Source organism: Anabrus simplex, chromosome 6 (assembly GCF_040414725.1).
Source record: "Anabrus simplex isolate iqAnaSimp1 chromosome 6, ASM4041472v1, whole genome shotgun sequence".
Classification (NCBI taxonomy): Eukaryota; Metazoa; Arthropoda; class Insecta; order Orthoptera; family Tettigoniidae; genus Anabrus; species Anabrus simplex.
The window spans coordinates 234,550,395-234,574,536 of NC_090270.1; the positions used below are offsets into that span (position 1 = coordinate 234,550,395).

The 24,142-nt window shown below is 37.0% G+C and overlaps 1 protein-coding gene across 1 annotated transcript in view; it reads left to right on the forward strand.

The window, feature by feature from the left end:
- Window positions 1-24,142, forward strand: part of LOC136875947 (splicing factor U2AF 50 kDa subunit) — a 179,854-nt gene that overhangs the window by 54,547 nt on the left and 101,165 nt on the right. The window contains exon 3 of the mRNA XM_067149566.2: window positions 10,820-10,898. Within this exon, the coding sequence (XP_067005667.2) occupies window positions 10,820-10,898 (79 nt within the window). The remainder of the gene's footprint in view (window positions 1-10,819; window positions 10,899-24,142) is intronic.

Here is a 24,142-nt window from a genome sequence, read left to right on the forward strand (position 1 = left end):
CAGAGGATGTCTACTGGTGGGGGCCCATTTCCAGGATCTAGCTAGATTGAAGATCTGATAATGGATGCCATCGACTCAGTAGACATTGAAATTGTATATACTATTGACAGTGACACACGGGCATTAGTGGCTAATAAAAGTAATAATGAATCATACATTCTTCTGAGCGATGGAAGTCTGGGAAGGAATGGTGAAGAAGAATTAAAAGAGCATGGAGAGGAGGAGGAGGAGGTTGAGAATTCTACAGAGATTAGTAAGATGATTTAAAATTCCACTTCTCATATTACATTGTTATGTCAATAATTTAAACATTTATGATTATGTTTCTGTCTTTGCAGGAGATCACAACAAGGCCACCCATAAAGCCAACAGAGATGAAAAAATATCTGTTATTGCAAGGGAGTCTGAAGAGAGATTCACAAGATGTGACCTACTACTTTTGCAAGAAAAAGAACTGCATACTTTAAAAATGAAAGAGGTGGCTGCAATACTAATGGCAGCTGAGATGGCTCTTGAAATGGAGCAAATAAAAGAAAAACATGAAATAGAAATGAAAATTTTGAAAAAGAAATTGTGTCAATAAAATGTTATTCATCATCATCACCATTTTCCTTTAATGTTTGTGATTGTGGTCCTGTTCAGTCTCTTTGTAATGTTGATACAAAATTTTCCCAGTTTTCTCTATGTTTTAGTCTTACTTCCCTTTTTGCTACTGCTATTTTATGATTGTAATTCAATTTATCCTCTATTTTACCAGAAAATGTTATGCATGTAATTTAATAATTTAATTAAAATGGCGTTGGTATAAATGCATCCCTGATTGCTTCCCTCTGGGTCTGTCTTCTGAGGCCATAACAGGTACTACTGTGTCTGGAATGTCAAAATTATTGCACATGTCATTTTCATAGTTATGCCAATATTGTGAAGCATAGCACAAGCAGCTACTACAAGAGTTGTTGACTTAGTTTGGCGTTCAGTTTTTTGGGGCAAGAGAATTTTCTTTTTCAGACACCAAATAAACATTCCACAATATTTCTGGTCTTTATATGGGCACAGTTGTACCTGATTTCAGTCTCATTTTATGTGTGAGGTACTGGTGTAAAAAGGTCTTGTTTCTGGGCATAACCACTGTCACCCAAAATAAATCCACTTAACCTCCTTTCCTCGAATGCAGTCAAGAAAGCACTGTTTTCAAAAATCCCGCTGTCATGTGCTGATCCAGGCCAACGAATTACAATATTCAATATTTCCATTTTTGGACCACACACAACTTGTACATTTAAAAACATCCATCCTTTCCGATTCCTATAAATTTCAGCAGTAGGATCTCCTGGATTCCTAACAGGAATGTGTGTGCAGTCAATACACCCCATAACATCAGGACAACCTGCTATTTCATAAAATCCATTTTGTTGTGGTTAATAGCTTCCTGAGTTGATGGAAATTTTACATCTCTTCCCAGATGTCGCAAAACATTCCGATATCTCAGCATAATTCTACTAACAGAAGGCTGGCTAATACAACGGAGATTTCCACATAGAATCTGAAGTAATAAAAATAATGTTGTGTTTTAATTACAAAATTGGCAGAGAGTACCTATGTATTCATATTTATAAAAAAATGTTTTTAGCTTATATCCATTATTTTACATCAACCATTAGTAACATATTAAATACCTCAATAGATGTAACTGGTTGCAGAGGAAGAAATTACACTGCAGTGGGGTGATGGTGATTATTGTTTTAAGAAGAAGTACAGTTAGGCAACCATCCTCTATTAACATTAATCAGAGGGGAAAATGGAGGAGATTCAGCACTTTGAAAAATGAAGATATCGGCCAAAAATGACAAGGGCCACGAAAGGCGTGAACAATCAGAGATTCCCTTGGCCTCACAAACCTAACACCGTCAGGATCAGAAAAGAACAAGAGTTGACCAAGATAGGTTGGATAGGATAGATGAAAGTGAGGAGCGTGGCATAAGTAAGTTGAAGCCATGCCAGGATACAGGTAAGGGTCCCATGGTCGCCAACCCACGCTCCCAAGTTAAGAGCCCGTAGGGTTCCCTTTAGTCGTCTCTTACGACAGGCATGGAATACCGTATGTGCTATTCTACCGTCCCCACACACAGCGAAATATACGTTACCACTATTTTCATTATGGAATGTGCGAGTAAAACTGAAATATGACTGAGAGGTTATGATTATCTATGTGTACTTCAAAACATGCACGGTAATAATAATTAGGGACCAAAACAGAAAAAATATTGTTAATTTCTCCTTACAGTTATTGTTCTTGAAACAATAATTTCCACCACCACCACCACCCGTACCACCTTACAGTTACTGAATTTTATTAGTAATAATATGTGGTACTTTCCTGCATACTGCCAGTTGCATAAAATCTTAGAGCAGTCAGTAATTTAATACGTACTGGCAATGGCAGTCCTCTGCTCTTATGACATCCAGCATGTTCTGGCATCATCAGCAGTATTATAATGTTATTTACACACACTTTAGAGAACCGGTATTGTCTTTTAAGTTCACAGTCTGTGAGAGTATCGAAAGGATTTTCACCATTTCTCACATATATCCATGGTACCGGCAAATTATCTTCATACACGTAATCCATGAATTCCTGGAAATCATCATCTTTGAAATCCATTTCAATCATACACTTAATTGTATTGTACTGAACAGATGTTATTTAGGCAAGCTGTAGCAAGAAAGTGAAGTGTAAGGTTTGTCTCCAGCTGTCTTGAATCTCACTAACTTCTGGTTGGGTTAACACTTAGTGTAAGTTAAGTTTGATCTCTGAAAAATGTAGTGGGTCTTTACCATTCCTTACCACCTTTAAAGGTACAAACCTGTTTTCACATTCTTTAACAATTGCTTTAAACCCATCCCAGAGTATGTTTACATTTTTATTTACCATTTTTTACCAATCTTAGTTACTTTTTAAAACTCCCTCATGCCTGTTTTATCACCCGTATGTTACTGCCTAATAGTCCTACTTTTAAGATCTTCCTTTCTATCACATTTATTTTTAACTACAACAAAAACAGCTTTGTGATCACTAATCCCATCTATTAATTCAGGTACTCTATACAGCTCATCTGGTTTTACCAGTACCACATCCAGAATTTTCTTCCCTCTAGTTGGTTCCATTACTTTCTGAATCAGCTGTCCTTCCCATATTAACTTATTTGCCATTTGTTGGTCATGCTTCCTGTCATTCACATTACCTTCCCAACTGACAATAAATTGAGATCACCCGCTACAATCGCATTCCTTTCCATATTGTTTCCCTAATAGCTGATTATCTTATGAAATAATTCTGAATCAGTGTCAGCACTACCTTTTCCAAAGACATCAAGTTGCCTATTATCATTAGAAATAAGCCTTACACCTAGAATTTTTCATAGCTTACAAATTATACTCACCAGCATGAATATTGCCCCTCCTACCTCTTACCATTCCTATCCTATTTGTACGATACGCACTCCAGTTCCGTGATAAAATTTCTGCATCCATTATATCATTTCTTAGCCATGATTCAACTCCTGTTACAATATCTGGTAAGTATATGTCTGTTAAATTACTTAATTCTATTCCTTTCTTTGCAGTACTAATACAGTTCAACACTAACATTTTTATGTCATCCCTACTTGACTTCCATATCCCTGTACCCCTATCACTGCTCCCTGGTTCAGATGACAAGATGCTTGTGTTCCTTTACTCTAGCAATAATACTGTTTATGGCAATTCCTGTTTGCACCTTCCTGGTAGAACAAATAAGCTTCGTCAGATAGTTAATGGAGTTGTTTGTAAGCTGTGGCTGAAGAGATGTGTGATTGGGCTGAAAATATATGTGCGACGTTGCGAATAGCATAATTTGTGTCACTTTGGTGAACTGGCACACTATATCAAAAGTAACTTGTCATTTATTTACAATGAGAGAATGGTTGCCCAGTTGTATTTCCTCTTAAAACAATAATTACGACCACCATTCATCTACATTCCATTTAGGATGTTTCGCTTCTGTATACTCTGATGAGCAGTTAAATTAGGATATGTGGCTGATAGCATGTAGCACCCACTTGTGCCCTGATGATGGCATTAACTCTCTTGGTGCCAGGCGGTAGTGAGAACACCCTCACTTTAAATTGCCAGAGCCGATCTGGTCGGCCTTTAACGATCCAGTCGGAAGTTGCCAGAGCCAATTACATCCGCCGCACAGTGGGTAATTTCTAGCATTCAGCCAGCCAAAAATGATATTTTCAACCCTTGTCTTTGGTGCGCATTTCCTGTTAGTCATGTTTATAAGACTCTTGGGTACAGTAATTAAGTACTGAAAAGTCGCGCTGTCTGATTATCTAATCTCACCGAAGGCCTAAAGTGGCTCTCCTCCGTTAGGGCATCATAATCTGGCGAGGAGAGCACGCAGTTATTATGTGAGGGCTCAGTAAAGACGTCAGAACTAAATATTTCTCTAGCTTGCAATGCGATTATATTAGATAAAGGTATGCATTTTATATAGCATGTAACATTTTCTGAAAATGGCTATATTGTTGTCCGGAATATGCACTTAAAATTCAGGTACAGGGTGTCCAAGCGCTATCTAATTATACAAATTTGAGCTGATTTTCAAAAAGGGTTGCCTTTGATTTCCGCAATGAAAGCCTTTTGCATACCTGCCAACTTTCCCGATTTAGGCGGGAGACTCCCGATTTTCGACAGTTTTTCCCGCCTCCCGATTATTCTAATATTTCTCCCGATTTTAACTTATTTTAGTGAACTTTGAACATTTGTTTTCAAATGCCACCATTTCAGCTTTGTACGCAAGTGGCCGAAGTCCTTTGCTCATTGGCCTCTTTGAAATAAAAAATTTCAACGTTTATTAATACGAGAAATGCGCACGAATGTGCGATGTTTATTGAAACCTGTGTATCGCGACGCGTATATCGACTGTCAATCTCTCGTTCTCGCGTGTTATGTTCCTGTTCGTTCGCATCAGTCTAGTCGATTCTAGAGACTTGTCGCTAGGTTTGGAGTCTGTTTTAGTAGTTTAGTGATAGAATTTCCTAATGATTTTAGGAGCCATTTGGAGACAATTCTGGCGAGTTTTAATTTATTACTTGATAAAAATAATATTGCGCTTCTCATAATCGCGCCGGCGTGAGATGCAGTATATTAATCTATGCATTTTCTAAGTAATGGCATCTAAGCGCATGACTGATTCACACGTCTGGAGCATGAGTTCATACTATTTTCGGTAGGCTTATCAGAGACCGATTATCTCGCTCACATACTTCCTGTGAGCCTCGTATAACAACAGTCGTGTTTTGAGACAGTAAGTGTTATAATATACGGTACCATAGTACTCCTGTATTGCGTAAGATATGTAGAATAACCAGTTTTGAGCAATTGTATCTCCTGATTCCTCCTGATTTTTCCTGATTTTGATCTCTAAATCTCCTGATTTTTGGCTTTGTAAAGTTGGCAGGTATGCTTTTGTATGAGTTATCTATACCTTAATGAATAGAAAACTGTGACATTTTGCTGCGACCAGGCGCGACCATGAGAGTAATTAATTTTTTTCAGAAGCCATGTACTCTGTAACCCGGAGGTCGGTTTTCGAGCTGTTGAGGAACAGCAGGGAATATAAGCGGAACGATGATATTGCGAATGTTGTAACTGAACATTTAGGCTCTTAGGATTGTTCCGAGGATATATCCAAGTCAATAAGGAAATCTGTCAGTATTTTGTGTGCTAAAATTCGATCACGCTGGACAAAATATAGTAGAAAAAGGACAAATTGTTGAAGTACAATAAAAGTTGGTTCGAGCAGAGAATGAGCTTTGCAGAAGGACGTGTATCACAACAATGTCAAGATGAGCCTGTCAGTACTATAGCTCATTCCATGTCAAGAAAACAATATTGCTCTTATGACAACAGCTTTGCCATATCGAATGGCTCCGCTCAACGCCATCACAGGAAAACAGCGGCACATAAATTTGTGAAATTCAGTATGTAAGTTCAAGACAAAAGACTGAAGAAACTAAGCTACAAGTTACTTTTATGAACTAAAGGGGACGTGGGGTTTACAGGGATCACTTTTGGTTTGTACAGAATTAGAGGTAAACTACGGCACATAAGAAACCTTAGCACTGAAATATAAGGCAAATTGCGAGAGAAAATAGACAAATAATTTTATGGGCTCGAGGGGCGGGGATGTATGTAATTGCATTTAATAAATTTATCCAGACAAAAGCTAGAAAGCAGATGCAATAAATAAATACTGCAGATGACTACAAAAGATCACAGTATTAATGTTAAAGAAATAAATCACACACGTAGGCTTTTCGCTTAACTCTCATTCAACACAATACATTTACTCACTGATTTAAAGCCTAAAATACACATGCAATAAATACTGTAATGACTTCACTACAGAAGTTCAGGGAGGAAACGCGTCTATTGGTTGATATCCGAAGCAAAGTGCTGGCAATACCAATGATAGAAACCGCTAGAAGATTCTTCAGAGAGGCTTCCACTTCGGCGGATGTTACTGGAGTAGATATAAATTTAATAAACCATCTACGTGCCATCGTAGAAACTCTTTCGTGTGGGTATGCCATTGATAAAGTGACATTCAGCATGTACGCAAAGGAAACTATACAATTGTGCTTATAAAAATACAAATCGTACTACATGCCTGTAACTTTGCAAAAATTCTTGGGTCATGGAGAGGAGGTCATTAGCCACTGTATTATACCTATTAGACAACTCTCCGAAGAAGCCCATGAGACCAGGAATAAAGAAAATAAGCAACTTTCCAGAAAGACACAAATACTCGGACCCTTACATTACCAGCTTAGGGAAATCAAGGAGGAGGAAGTTGATTCCTTTTTTACGAGAAGTGCTCAACTTACTGTATGAGCCTCCTGTATCTGGTTCTGCCGAAGGAGATAATGACAGTGACGATAGCGATTCTGATGTAACTGCATCTAATGAATAAATTGTTTTGCAAGTGCATGTATTCCTGTATCTGTTTTTAAACATTCTAAACAGCATGTCCCACTATTAACGTCTATTTAATTTCTTAAAGCTATAACGAAAAATGATTAAAATTACAAAGATTACTAATTCTATTCCTGACGTAGTAATTTGTTCTTTGTACTTGATTGACCGCACACTTAATTATCTCCAATAATAGCAGTTACATACTAAGTTTTATGTAAATTGGTCCATTAGTTTCTGAGATACGATTTTTGGCCGGCTGGATTCCTGAAATTACGCACTGTGCGCCGGCGTAAAGTTCTGTGATACACATAATTTTGAGGCAACCTATAGTGACGTGCATACTTTTGTTACAACCTGTAGTAAAGGGGCTACACGTTATTGTGTGCCTGGCCTTGCTTTGGCAGTTCTAAGAGGGTGTTATACCTTTCACAAGAGTCGTTTCCTGTGTTTACAAATACCGCTAACCGGTCAGTAAGAGATTGCTCCTTGCAGTGAGTGGATTTGTGACAGGAAAATGACATGTTGTTCACGTGATATTTTTCAGCAGATATTGATGACAATAAATTAATGCAGTGTTTGGAACAGTGCGAAGTTAACGTGGATGATTTATCGGATAGCGATAGGGAATTTAGTTCAGAGAGTAGCGACGAAATTATACCGGACACGTCTGCGGAATCACTTCAGCAAAATAAAGAGACGTTTAATTGTGTCTAACAGCACTAAAGCTACTCTTAATATGGTGGTAGATTAAACTAGTGATAACGAATGTGATGATGATGTCTCTGGAGAACATTTTGTGGAAATTTGTCCCAATGAACCAGACAACATTCCTCAGCCTCCTGTCTACTTCAAGGAAGTTCTTGGACCTAAACATGCCCTGCCATCTGATTCTCCGCCCATATCATACTTCAGTTTACTTTTCACTTACTCTCTGCTAAACCTATATAGTCACATATAGTCCTTAATCATTACCTAAATGCCGGTCTCCACGGGCCAAGTGTAGCGTGCCTGCCTCTCACCCAGAGGTCATGGGTTTGATTCCCGCCCAGGTCAACAATTTTCGCCTGGTCCTTAGAGTTGGTTCGAGGTTCACTCAATCTAAGTGACCCTAAGTGATTGCAATTGAGGATGAGGGTGAGAGGGCGACCCCGGTCTGGAAAACCAAGAATAATTACTGAGAGGATCTGTCTCACTGACCATGATTCACCTCGTAAACTGCAGGTACCGAACTGAGCAGCGGTCGCTTAGTAGATCAAAGCAAATCACGGCTTTAGTGCCATACATTTCTTAATTTCGTAAATTCTGTTGTATTGTAATATTATTTTTCTAATATATACTACAACCGAAAACGAGAAACTATTTTTTCTGAAAACAAAAACTATATTATTAACTACTATTTTTTACTTATTTAATAATTTAAAATTATTTTAATACTGTGTTGTCCGCACGTAGAAAATTTGTTGTCATTATTTGCCAAACATCGATACATACACGCGAATTTTGTCGGTGAGTAAAATTGTCTTGTTTTTACTAGTGACATATGTTTGAATTTTTATTTTTTACGTTTTTACTTTCCTCGTTCAAATTAGTTATTCTATAAAATTATATTTAGAAATACATTATACATAATTACATATATTCTTTTGTATCTAAATTATTTTTTCAAAGTAGATACTGAGAGAGAAAATGCGAAAATATTTTTCTCTTCCTAAAAATAAACATTATCGACAACAATAAATCAACAATAAAACGTCTTTGACTCTTTATATCACTCCAAACCAGTTTCTTATTCTATGTAGATGATATGCAGAAAATTTCATGCCGGTATTTGCTATACACCGGTCGATATACGCGAATTTTAAAATACATGTATTTCCACTGAAAACGGCCTGGCAATTTACAGTAGTAGAGTGGAGAGGGAGCTCTGGTCTCTTCCAGCTGATGGGGAGCGGCCGACCAGATCGGCTCTTGGCTCCAAGAGGGTTAATGCTGCATGAGATTGACTCCATAAGGCATTGAAGGTGTTAGAGAGCCATACCGATCCATGACCACCGCACAACCTCCAATAACGGATGGATTAATACAGATTCGTGGGACTCTAATGTACTTTATTAGATCTTCCTGAACAGTAGTTGGATATGATGACTTTACCTTCAGGCAAGAGAGGTTCCAGACACTATCTAAGCAGATATTTTATGTTGAAAATCGGTGTGATTTAAAAGATTGTCTGCAGCAAGTGCTTACTGAATGCACCTGCTGTAAACAGGAACTCTGTTTCTGTCATTTTATACTTCTTGGACATGTGCAGCCTCATACTCTTTGACCAAGAATACCAGTACTGTAACCCATTTTTTGAACCTGTGAGTGAGTATGTGCTTGTTTGTAAAGTACAGTATAATTGATAATGTTATATTATAATGTATGCCATGAACCTACTACGCTGGCGTAGCAGGGGGAGAGGTGATACTCCCATGTGGCGCGTCCCATGTGGCGGATAGGGGGGTCCTAACCGGCTTGCTGGCGGAATTGAGGGAAATAAAATACCTCTCGCGGACCAAACACAAAACCCCCCTGTGGGTAGGGGATGCAGAGGAAGAATACACCCACGGTATCTCCTGCCTGTCATAAGAGGCGACCAATGGATGATCCATTTAGAACCATGAGACTACTTGTAATTAGTACCATCATGCAGGGAACACCATGGGTTGCATTTACTTACGCGTAGCGCCACTATGTTAGGTACACAATAGGTTTGTGATTAGTAGCGACAGTGTGTGAATCAGGAGTTGGGCCCTACAGTACCTGTGATTCATACCCCTATATGAGTGACACCATGGGATTAGCGACACCATGGTTCTGCCTTACCTATGCTCAGTTCCCACTATGTGAGGAATTCCACGGGATAGTATGAGTCCCTGTGGTTAGTCCACTTGTGTGAGGAACGCTATAGGTTTGCGTTGCCTGTAAATAGCGCCGCAATGTGCGATACGTCATAGGTCTGTGTTACATGTGCAGATTACACTATCTGTGAATAGTACCATAATGTGTGGAATACCACGAGTCTCCGCTACTTTTGATTAGTGCCGAAACATTACACGTAGCATGGTTCTACTTTCTTAGCGATAAATATCATTATGAGGGGCTGATGACCTGGATTTTGGACTCGTTTCGACTATAAGCATAATCGATTCATCATCGTGCTGTAGAAGCAGGCCCTTGGTCAGTACTACTATTGTTTTGTGCCAGCTTCTGTGCATGTGATGTACTGTGGGTCGGATCCACTGTTCATTTTAAATTCATATCCATCCATTCATTCTTCGTCCTCACGCTTTGAAATCTAGTCATTGGAGGGTTTTGGACTTTTAAGTTGTCATTTAATTTCGTCTCATTTCTTACCATTAGGGGCTGATGACCTCAATGTTAGGCCCCTTTTAACAACAAACATCATCATTATAATGTATGTCTAGTTGCAATCATTACTTCAATCTCATCTACATAAACTGCAATTTCAATCACAACTTGCACTTCCTCATCAGTGCCACAGGCATGACAGCCATATAGTTTAACAATCAGATTTTGCAAATACTAAGTATCCTTACTTGAAGCACCAGTAATTGGTATTCCTCTGTGTACTACAGAAGTTTGGGTGCTTGATGTTGTCATCACAGTTTCAAATAACATATTTGAATTAAAAGTATTTATGTTATATGTACATGCTGTAAGTTACTAGAGGATAACATTTCTGAAAGACTGTTTTAATTGTTTTTATCATCTGTTTGATTATCCCTCAATATAGCAAGCACGGGGTGCTGTCTGACAGTCGAAGATTATCGTGCAGATTATTCATTGGAAATCTACCTAAGGGAACTAGGAAGGTATGTATATGCACCTGATGTATTAGAGAATCTTGAAAATCCTGTTTACTTCATCCTAAAATTCTCAGCCAAGAAATTGGAAGTTACTGGTGACTGCAATTCAGACTTAGACTATGAAAAATTATTTTGACCTGCAACATCTGTCTCCAAAATCAGCCTTTATTATTACAACTTCACACATACTGCTTAAGAGGGTATGGGCAATTTTTTTCCCTGTTTGTTTCACATTGCACCAACACAGATGCCTCAAGGTGACAATGAGATAAGAAAAGGTTAGAACTGGGAAGAAAACAATCACAGTCTTAATTAAGATAATCATCATCATTCCCCTTGTCCAGTTTGATGTTGGATTGGATTTTGGATCATTGATCTCCATCTCTGCCTGTCTCTCCATTTATTAATGTGAATTGATCACATGTCGTTTACATGAGGTACTAGTTTCGGCACTTAACTCGTGCCATCATCAGCCAAAGAGTCAAATCAGGCAAACACAAACAATTTTAAAACAATCTAAAACATACTGTGACACCTGCATAGATGAATGTTAAATAAAATATGGTACAAGATATTATTGCACTCTAGTGTACACATGGTGTTTAGTCCAGCTTGTATATGTCTTTAGTTCTTAAATCTTCTTAAATATACACTGTAGAGTTTTAATGTCATATGAGGTTGACACTTTGTTTGATTCTGAAAGAATAAACGATCATGTGATGGTCTTAGTTAGACCCAAACATTTGATTCTCACTTCAATGTGGGGTTTGGAACCTGGAGAAGAAATTAAAAGCCAAATTAGGCAAAAGATAGGAAGGAAAGAATAAAAAAGAAATGACAAGAAACGACTAGAAACAAACTCGCCTTGTGCAGCCTGTTTGGTTGGCAGACGGTGCTGTACTAATAGATGTAATCGTAAGGTTAAGGGCCGAGGAGAAGGGGAGGGATAGAGGAGGAACGACTGTTGGGGAGCTAGGTTGGAGTGGAAGGATGTGGTAGTGGGGGTGAATGATGAAGATATATATTGCGTATGCTTTGAAAGATAGTTTTTTTTTTTTTTTGGCAGTCTAGTATTTTTTAACCATTTAATTAAGAGATCAAAAAGAATATTAGGTCTGTTGGAAATTTCATTCAAATTATAGTTAGGATTGAAATATTGATCGCAATGAATAAAACAATTTTCAAAAATGTTCACGATTGGACCTTTGTTAGTTAATTGAAATATCTCAGTCATGTTCAATGCCAGTGAACTTTGATTAGAGTCATGAATATGTTGGCCTATAGCAGAATAATTATATCTTACTGTGTTGATGTGCTCTGAATATTTGGTTGTGAAGCTGCCTCCTGTTTGTCCCACATAAGAAGCAATGCAGTCATTGCACTTGAATGTATAGATTCTGGATTTAGAAAATCTATTAGAGGTATTGACAGGTGATGAACTGTGTAAAATTTCTGAAGTTCTGTTATTACTTCTGAAGAAAATTTTTATGTTATGTTTTCGAAAGAGATCGGTGATTTGATGGACATCGCTATTGAACGTAAAAGTAGATGAAACGGTAGTTTTCGATTTTTCTTTTGTGAGAGTGGTCTTAAGCCGGTGTCTGAATTTATTATCTGTTCTATAAATGATCTGTTGTAACTGTTGAATTTGGCGATTGCCCTTACGGTGTGGAGTTCATTATTGAGGTCTTTCTTAGTCATAGGTATTGTGAATGCATGATGAACCATTCTATTGTGCACTGCACGTTTGTGTGTTTTGGGGTGTATGGAATCTTGGCGAATAGTATTGGCAGTTTGTGCATATTTTCTGAAGATTCTTTACGATAGAACAAAAGGGTTTGTGAGAATAGATAAATTTAGGAAATTAATTTATTATTTTCAGACTCAAGCGTAAATTTGATGCGGGGGTCGATGTTGTTTAGTTCCTGCAGGGTAGAGGTCGCATTCTTGATTTCTTCATTCATTATGACAAATGGGTTGTCATTGTACCTGGCCCATATAAGGATATTTGGAAAAGTGTTATTTATTTTTGTATATTCCAAAAAGTCTAAGTAAATGTCTGCTAGTGTGGCAGTTGCTGAACAGCAGTGAACAGAAATCACTGAAGCAACAGAAGTCCTTATTATGTAATGTTATGTAAATTATATCTTGTCATCATTTTGGGTAAACAAAAACATTTAAAAAACTGAAGAATTTATGCAAAGCAAATTATTGTATGTAGCTTTCCTATTTAAAAATTATTACATATTTAGGCCTATGAAAAAATGGACTATGAAGATTTATGTTCAAAGAGATCTGGGTATTTACATTTCCTGTTTTAAATTCAATTATTCTGTAAATGATATAAAGGGATTGGATTTTTATACATGACTTGTGAGGCAGGGTGTGCCACGTGTAAGTGGCCCTTTCTTGTTGTTTTGTAATATCTGCTAATATGCAAATTCAGCAGAAAGGATTATTCTAGAAGATCATCATCATTGGCCAAAATACAAGTGTTTTTATTGGCCAGTATATTAGGTTTTTTAATTGGTGAATGTGGCAAACTGGAGTGTTGCTATTGGTTATTTGTAATCACTCGATTTCCTGTTTGTGGCACCTCGCATGTTCAAGTTAATTTGTCTGCGTCTTTGAATTTGGATCACTACAGCGGGCGGACACGTTTTGCGTCCGTCCCGCAATGGGTCTTCAGCCGGCCAAGGTAAGCGCTATGTTATTGCCTTATGTTATTTAAATGCATTCTTGTCTTTTGGACCATTCCACTTAATGTAACGTCAGTAATTATGTAGAAGTTCATGTTGTGTGCCGGAGTTTCCTCTAGTTTTCCACATTTTCCAAAATAGAGCATTTTTATGACTTAGCTATTATGCTAGTCCGCAAAGTGTTGTTTTTGGAGGCAGACTTTCTTTTCTAACTCTAGTTGTGATTGTAAGTAACTGTAACACTCTATTTTGAATAGCATAATTAAATTTTTGATTCTTTCGAGGTTGCCTCCTTTCATTCCGTAAATTTATCTTTAATGTGAATCTTTATGTCAAAGTTTGTTCGTGACCGAAGAGCTTAATTGTTTCCGTTACACACCTTTTGTTCTGTGTCTCAAGTATCAGTTAATCCCCAGTTCATTTAATTGTTCATTTATAATTGTATGTTCATTTTCTCAATTATTTGTCTGTTGGGTGTATTTTTGTAAGTCTTTTCTCCCCCTTAACGCCATACCTTTCCATGGACCTCATAAGGTTCCAGCATCTTCCACTCTCCTCTCTTAGTTGTCATTTTTAGGCCTGTAAGTGTTCCCTTGTATTTAATTTAATATTGCATATTGAAAGATACTCGTCACGTTTCCATGTTCTGATGTGAATTCACCGCCACTGCATCATTTTACTATTTCCTTATTCATATTATTGTCTATATTATTTACAACTATTTCCTTATTCACATTTTATGTCAGCATTTATTATTATTTTTATTTTTGTTATTTTCATATTATTATTAATATTATTATTTTTATTACTATATTTATTATTATTTATTTGTGTATGCATTGTCCCGAATCAACGCTACATTGTCAATGTACCTGGCCCATATAAGGATATTTGGAAAAGTGTGGTTATTTATTTTTGTATATTCCAAAAAGTCTAAGTAAATGTCTGCTAGAATTCCCTAAGCGGGTGATCCCATAGCCAGTCCATTTTGTTTATAGATTGTTTTATCAAACATAAAGAAATTATTATTAATGACCAGTTTCAGAAGAGAAATGAAATCTTGCATTTCTAATTTGCTGAGAGAACTCTGTTTAAGTAATTTTCAATAATGGAGAAGAGTTTAGTTGTAGGTATGCATGGATACATATTTACTATGTCGAAAAAATGAGGGGTATGGTTGGGCTGTAAATTAAATGACTTACTTTTCGATTAGTTCTGTGGTGTTTTTGATGGGTTTTTTTGAGAGAGAAATTGAGGCGCCTGGTATCAAACATGGACAGAAGCTATTTTGTTAATTTTTCAGTAGAGCCACATGTTTGTTTCTCTATATAAACCTCCCGATATGAGTGAAAATTTGTGTGTGCCATATTGCCATCCCTATGAACAAGAAAACAATGGTCCACACTTAAGAATTTAATTCTAACGGCATGTAAAATATGTTCAAATATGACGATGTCCATTTTTGAAACTAAGATTGACTTTAGTCCGATTTTGATACAAACATCCATGTACTTGTCCACTTTTGAAACAAACTACCCCAGTATTTTGAAACAAAATTGCGGAATGGCACGATAGTAAACTTCAATTTAAAAGAAATATAATGAAAATATGAAACAAATAAGTTTATTTTTATACTTTGTTAACATTCATTTCAGTTCTTACTTCACTGTATTTCTGGGCAAAAGACCTCTAGTTCATCACACAGGTCTTCAAAACAATCACATTCATAATCATTAACAGCTTGTTCATTTTCACTACAGCTGTTCTTATTAATGACTTTGCCATGCCACTTAAGAGAGGCATTTAATTTCCACTCTTTTGAAGCGCTTACCTAGTAATTTTTCATAATCTTAAAGTTTCTGTGGGTTTACATTCATGCCAATGTCAATAGATAAAGTATTCATTAACTTTAGACTTGCCTGTCCTGCCTTTGTGATCTTGCACTCAATATCTGTTTCCAAATAGTAGCCTACCTCACTTATAGGTACAAAATTGCCTCTTTTCATGCAACTGAGTACAATTTTTTGACACTGTGAAATCTTGAAATGAAGTTCACTAGCAAATTTCAGATAAATCTGTGCTTTTTCTTTCCAATTCAGTGGTTCCCAGGTTTGTCCAATTACTTTCACTGTGCCGTACCTTTTGGACACCTCATGATATTCATCTGGACTTATTGTGGTCGTCATCTTCTTCAGGTCATTCTCATTGAGTCCAAAAATCCTATCTGACGGCAAATATGAATGTCCAATAACTGGAAATACCAGTTCTCATTTCTTTGCCTCATTCTCCAGCCACGTATAAACACACACATTGTCAGGATGTAGTTTGCTTTGAGATGTGCCTGTTACAACAGACAATTTGTAACAGTTGAGTTGTCTGGAATAATAGCTGACTGATCACTTAATTTTGGCAAAGCATGGTTCTTTCGGCAATCATAGGACATTAAAAGACAGTCCCCCTCTTTTTTCTCAGATGTCGATAAAAATTCTCTGCTTGTTATTTTGTGGGCAGTTCTCTTCAAAAATTAAGGTTGATCTTTCCTCTTCATTCTTTTCAGACTTAATACATTGCTCTAGTTCCAAGTATGTAGTGCACTCATCTGTGCCTGGAGAAGAAAACTCTTAAATTTAACCTGGTATTAAAAATGTGCGTAATCTTCCTTTACTTGCAGTTCCATTTCTCCACCTTCATTATACATACGCAATTTCATATGGACACTCCGAAACATTGCCTTCCATATTAAACGAAAATATTTTCCCAAATACTTATAAGTAAAACACTGAAGAAACATGAGCATTAAACTTCCAAGCACGCACCGACATAGAGAATGTAATCAAATGGTAGTCATGCTAGTTTGATGTCACTTGGGGCAATCTGATTGGCTGAAACGGTAATGTCCGTTTTTGATAGAAACTTTGTTTGGAGTTGTCCGATTATGAAGGAAACTGCATATTTCTTTGTTAAAAATAAAGTCCAAATATTCGTTTATGAAAGACATGGGCCACTAATTCAGAGAGAGCATTAAGAATACTATAATGATCTATTCTTAACTCAATTTTGATAAAGGTGGCGCATGTCTGTGTTTGATATTAGGCACCTCAATTGATTGTTCTTAGTTAGAAAATGTTGAATGAATTGATAAACTATATGTAGAGGGCTGGGTTTCTAGTTAATAATGGGCCGGATAGAAATGTTAGCTTTATGAATTTTTGGGAGGGCTTTAACTGTGGGTAAACCTGGGTTCATGTTTAACAGTTTAGATTTTTCTTGATCCGTAAAAAGAAAGGATATATTCTTTAATGTTTGTTTTAATTGTTGCTGTATTTTCTATATAGGATCTTTATTGATTATTGTAAACGTACTATTGTAAAAAAAAATTGGTTTTAGATACATAATTAGTTTTGTTCATGATAACTGTAGTATTGCCTTTATCCGCTTTTGTGATTATTAGATCGTTATTTTTAATTTTCTTTTTGAGTTCGGCAATTTGTTTATGTTCAGAGGTGAAACTATAAGCTTTGGAATTGATTAAGGGGGGGATTCTTTTATTTATGTTATAAGAGTTTAACATCTTATCAAATTTTCTTTTTACTTCAAATCTACTTTGTCCTGATATTCCAGCGGCATTTTATTGATTGTAGCTTCCGACTTAATAATCAAGTTTGTGGCTGTATTTATTTTATTCATATTAGGCCAGTTATACTTTGAGCCTTTTGCTAAGATGGTGGTTTCTTCCTTGATTAAAATTATATTAGATTGACTACAGGAAATTCTCGATTAAGTTTCTTTGTAAACTTGTCTCTTTGGGCTGACTTTTTGATGCAATTCTGTTCATTTTTAATGCATTTAATTTCTGCTCTAAAGAAAGCTATTTTTGTGAGTATGTCAGAAAGTTTATTACTAATCTGGTTTAGGAATAAATTCCATTGGATGCTAGGAAGCATCCCCGACCGTTGCTCCTCCTCTACCCCTTCCCTCCCCTCTCCTCCCCTTCTCGTCGGCCCTTAACCTTATGATCGCATCCATTAGTCAAACTCCGTCTGCTGATCAAACAGGCTGCTCAAGGTGAGTTCGTTTCTTGTCATTCCTGGTCATTTATTTTTTATTCTTTCTTTCCTATCTTCTGCCTAATTTGGCTTTTAATTTCTTCTCCAGGTTCCAAACACCATATTGAAGTGAGAATCAATTGTTTGAGTCCAAGTCCATTAGATGATCGTTTATTCTTTTGGAACCAAGCCACAGATCAAATGCATGATATTAAAACTCTGCAGCATATCTTCAACAAGATTAAAGAACTAAAGACATATACAAGCTGGATTAAACACTATGTGTATAAAACAATGGAGTCATCATCATTTTTGAAACGATTATATACTAGAGTGCAATACAATCAATACAATCAATACTGATCTGCATTTAGGGCAGTCGCCCAGGTGGCAGATTCCCTATCTGTTGCTTTCCTAGCCTTTTCCGAAATGATTTAAAAGAAATTGGAAATGTATTGAACATCTCCCTTGGTAAGTTATTCCAATCCCTAACTCCCCTTCCTATAAATGAATATTTGGCCCAGTTTGTCCTCTTGAATTCCAAGTTTATCTTCATATTGTGATCTTTCCTACTTTTATAAACGCCATTCAAACTTATTCGTCTACCAATGTCATTCCACGCCATCTCTCCGCTGACAGCTCGGAACATACCACTTAGTTGAGCAGCTCTTCTTCTTTCTCTCAATTCTTCCCAACCCAAACATTGCAACATTTTTGTAACGCTACTCCTTTGTCGGAAGTCACTCAGAACAAATCGAGCTGCTTTTCTTTGGATTTTTTCCAGTTCTTGAAGCAGGTAATCCTGGTGAGGGTCCCATACACTGGAACCATACTCTAGTTGGGGTCTTACCAGAGACTTATATGCACTCTCCTTTACATCCTTACTACAACCTCTAAACACCCTCATAACCATGTGCAGAGATCGGTACCCTTTATTTACAATCCCATTTATGTGATTACCCCAATGAAGATCTTTCCTTATATTAACACCTAGATACTTACAATGTTCCCCAAAAGGAACTTTTATCCCATCAATGCAGTATTTAAAACTGAGAGGACTTTTCCTATTTGTGAAACTCACAACCTGACTTTTAACCCCGTTTATCAACATACCATTGCCTGCTGTCCATCTCACAACATTTTCGAAGTCACGTTGCAGTTGCTCACAATCTTGTAACTTATTTATCACTCTATAGAGAATAACATCATCCGCAAAAAGCCTTACTTCCGATTCCACTCCTTTACTCATATCATTTATATATATATAAGAAAACATAAAGGTCCGATAACACTGCCCTGAGGAACTCCCCTCTCAACTATTACAGGGTCAGACAAAGCTTCACCTACTCTAACTCTCTGAGATCTATTTTCTAGAAATATAGCAACCCATTCAGTCACTCTTTTGTCTAGTCCAATTGCACTCATTTTTGCTAGTAGTCTCCCATGATCCACCCTATCAAATGCTTTAGACAGGTCAATCGCGATACAATCCATTTGACCTCCAGAATCCAAGATATCTGCTATATCTTGCTGGAATCCTACAAGTTGAGCTTAAGTGGAATAACCTTTCCTAAAACTGAATTGCCTTCTATCGAACCAGTTATTAATTTCACAAACATGTCTAATATAATCAGAAAGAATGCCTTCCCAAAGCTTACATACAATGCACGTCAAACTTACTGGCCTGTAATTTTCAGCTTTATGTTTATCACCCTTTCCTTTATACACAGGGGCTACTATAGCAACTCTCCATTCATCTGGTATAGCTCCTCCAACCAAACAATAATCAAATAAGTACTTCAGATATGGTACTATATCCCAACCCATTGTCTTTAGTATATCCCCAGAAATCTTATCAATTCCAGCCGCTTTTCTAGTTTTCAACTTTTGTATCTTATTGTAAATGTCATTGTTATCATATGTAAATTTTATTACTTCTTTGGCCTTAGTCTCCTCCTCTATCTCGACATTATCCTTGTAACCAACAATCTTTACATACTGCTGACTGAATACTTCTGCCTTTTGAAGATCCTCACATACACACTCCCCTTGTTCATTAATTATTCCTGGAATGTCCTTCTTGGAACCTGTTTCTGCCTTAAAATACCTATACATACCCTTCCATTTTTCACTAAAATTTGTATGACTACCAATTATGCTTGCCATCATGTTATCCTTAGCTGCCTTCTTTGCTAGATTCAATTTTCTAGTAAGTTCCTTCAATTTCTCCTTACTTCCACAGCCATTTCTAACTCTATTTCTTTCCAGTCTGCACCTCCTTCTTAGTCTCTTTATTTCTCTATTATAATAAGGTGGGTCTTTATCATTCCTTACCACCCTTAAAGGTACAAACCTGTTTTCGCATTCCTCAACAATTTCTTTAAACCCATCCCAGAGTCTGTTTACATTTTTATTTACCATTTTCCACCGATCATAGTTACTTTTTAGAAACTACCTCATGCCTGCTTTATCAGCCATATGGTACTGCCTAACAGTCCTACGTTTAAGACCTTCCTTTCTATCACATTTATTTTTAACTACCACAAAAATAGCTTCATGATCACTAATGCCATCTATTTCTTCAGTTTCCCTCTAGAGCTCATCTGGTTTTATCAGCACCACATCCAGGATATTTTTCCCTCTGGTTGGTTCCATCACTTTCTGAATCAGCTGTCCTTCCCATATTAACTTATTTGCCATTTGTTGGTCATGCTTCCTGTCGTTCGCATTTCCTTCCCAATTTACATCTGGCAAATTCAGATCTCCCGCTACAATCACATTTCTTTCCATGTCGTTTCCCACATAGCTGACTATCCTATCAAATAATTCTTTATCCGCATCAGTGCTACCCTTTCCCGATCTGTACACTCCAAATATATCAAGTTGCCTATTATCTTTAGAAAGGAGCCTTACACCTAGAATTTCATGTGTCTCATCTTTAACTTTTTCGTAGCTTACAAATTCTTATTTCACCAGAATGAACACTCTCCCTCCCACCATTCCTATCCTATCTCTACGATACACACTCCAGTGCCGTGATAAAATTTCTGCATCCATTATATCATTTCTCAGCCATGATTCAACTCCTATTACAATATCTGGTAAATATATATCTATATAACAGCTTGTACCATATTTTTTTAAAATGTTTATCTATGCAAGTGTCACAATAACATCTTGTACCATATTTTATTTAACGTTCATCTATGCAGGCGTCACACACAGTATGCTTTGAATTGTTTTAAAATTGATTGTTTGCCTGAATTGATTCTTTGGCTGATGATGGCACGAGTTAAGTGCTAAAACTAGTACATCATGTAAATGACATGTGATCAATTCACATTAATAAATGTCTTTGTATTGAATAGGTGGACCCCTAATAATTTTAATTATTCTTTGTTCTCTCCTTTTTCTGTGTCTACCTCTAGGTCTTTTCTCTCCAACATCCAATTCAAGTGTCGACTTTGGGGATCTTTGTTCCTTCCATTCTTTTCACGTGTCCACACCACCTCGGTCTTGATCATTCTAATCTCTCCCACTTCACATACACCTTGTGTTTCTCGTATTACCATATTTCTGTTTGGTTCTGTCTTGTCTTGGCCAGCATACTTGTGCATTTCATATCACTTACCTGGATTTTACTTTCCTCTCTGGTCATTACCCAAGTTTCAGCTCAGTACAAAAGATTGGTAGAACGCAATTCTTGTACATTATTTCCTTGCAATGTATTGGCACTTCTTTACTGCATAGCAGTCTTCGTACACTCTGGTAAAACCCTCTATCTAAATGCACTCTTATGCTATTACACTTCCAAAGCACTGTAATGTTCTGACTACCTCAAGTAATTCCCTCCTCTTCTTGAACATCACTTTCACCTAACAGCACAATGTCGTCAGCAAAAAACTATGCTTTTAGTGTTCCTACTGCAGTCCTCGTGGATTTCTTTGAATATTATATCCATAATGATAAGGAATGGAGAGGAGATAGCACACTCCCTTGTCTTAGTCCCATTCTAAATTTTAATCCTTTTGTCTCTCCTACTTTGGTCGGAACTTTACAGGTGCTTTTGCTGTTACATATCTCTTATCATATGGATCATTTAATGTGGAAACTTTTTCTTCTCCAGGGGCAACCAACTTCTATCTCTGGGCTTACAGTCATCTGCTTTCTTCAAGTCGATGAAGGTCAGAATTTGATCTTTGTTGTACTCCCAGTATCTTTCCACTATCTCTTGTATTGCAAGTATCAGGTCCACTATTGGTCTTCCATTCCTAAATCCATTGTTGTTCCTCTTCCAGTTGGGGCTCCACCAATACTATTAATATTTTTTTCTAGAATTCTTTCCAACACTTTCATCATGTGGAGGCAATGTAATTCGTCTGTGCTTTCCACAATCTCTGGTTTCCTTTCTTAAATACAACCTATGTCAGAAAAGTTCCAGGACTGAGGTCGTAAAAAATAGAAAAGCTGTACTTACCAAGTAATGATCTTAGCTCCTGTCGAAGTAGTCTCCTTGGCTGTCTATACACAATTGCCAGTGTTTCTGGAGGTCTTGGAAGCAAGCAGGGAAATTGTCAACTCCGATGCTTGTAAGCTCATATGTCACAGCCCATTGGATGTCTGCAATATCTTGATGAAGCTTTCCTTTCAGTCGCAATTTCACTCACGGAAACAAGAAAAAATTGCAAGGCGAGAGGTCAGGCGAGTATGATGGATGTGGGACGACAGTGACAGAATATCTGGCAAGATACTTGGTAACAGATAAAGCATTGTTGTGCAGTAAGAACCAGTCCTGCAACTGCCACAAATCAGGGTGGCGACACTGAATTGCTTGTCGCAAACGTTTCAAGACTTTGATGTAAAGAATTTTGTTCAGTATAATGTACTCATGGTGAACTAACCCTTTAATGTGCGACCAACATTGTCTTTGTTCTCGAAGGTTGATGTTCAACTTTTTTCAAGGCTGGGGATCCAGAACTTCGCCATTCTGCACTTTGACGCTTCGTATGGGGATCATACTGTCTCTGAACCGAAAGCCTCAATGCTGACCATTCAGCCAATGAGTCGGACATTTTTGTAACACTACTGTTGTAGGAAATAACCCAGAACTAATTGCGGTACTTTCCTTTGGATCTACTCCAGTTTTGAGTCAAGTAATCCTGGTGAGGGTCCCATACACTACAACCATACTCAAATTAGGATCTTGCCAGTGACTCATATGCCCTTTCCTTTACATCCTAACCTTTTTTCTAGTGGTTTAACGGCGCATTCGCACATCAAAGGTTTGGGGCGACGGGAGGATGGGAAAGGGGTAAGATTAGGAAGATAGCGGCCATAGTCTTCATTAAGCGACAGCCTCATCATTTGCCTGGTGTGAAAGTGGGAAACCACGCAAATCCATTTTTAGAGCTGCTGATGGTAGGATTCAAACCCACCAACTACCGATTGCAAGATCACAGCTACGTGACCATAAACACTCGGCCAATTTGCTTGATACATCCTTATTACATAACCATAGGAAGAGGTTAAGGGAATAAAGCCCATTAAACAAAGATTATTCCATCATTCCTACGTACATGATGATATCGTCACGAATATTAACGGCTCCTAACAATCTCCAAGGCCAACAAGAGTTGCTTGACAATAATGTTAGTAGAGAGGACATTGTTAGCCAATCATGAACTAACCCACAGTAATGTAACACAGGACGGTAAGTATGAAAATATAATTTCCACTCTGTTTACATACATGAATATTTAACTAGCAGTTAGCAGATGGACATGACTGGAATAATAATTATGATTTGATATTTATAAATAGATTGGATAATTTAATTTAAATCTCGGTAAGATGATGTTACAATGATTAATTTTCAGCAGGAAAAAAGAAAATATTATTTACATATTATTCAGTGTTCAGAATGTTAATGTAATATTTCAGGTGATGCAGAAATAGAATATATATATTATATTCTTTATGAAATAATAAAAACTGTTACCAGTCACAAGTTTTATTAAATGAATTTAATCCACTATGTGCTTCAGAGACTTTGCTCCGTCATGAGGTGGTGAAATGGTGACATATATTTGTTGCTCTATTTCATCCACAGTTGTTTTCAAAGAATATTTTACCACATAAATTCAAACAAACTGGTGTATACAGAAAAATCACCTCTAAGACTGTGAATGTTTTTACATAGGAATAACTGGAAGAGGATCTGATACCAGATTTCAAAAACACCGAACTGCACTTTGGCTACATAAGCATGAAAAATCAGCAGTTGTTTCACATCTACAAGACCTAAGACATGAAGTATGAAATATACTGAATTCTCCCACCATTTTCAACACACATCCAAAATGGATAAAACAGTTTTTTTTTTTTTTATAACAATTTGTTTTAATTCACACCGACACAGATAGATCTTATGGTGACGATGCGATAGGAAAGGCCTAGGAATGAGAATGGAGCAGCCGTGGCCTTAATTAAGGTACAGCCCCAGCAT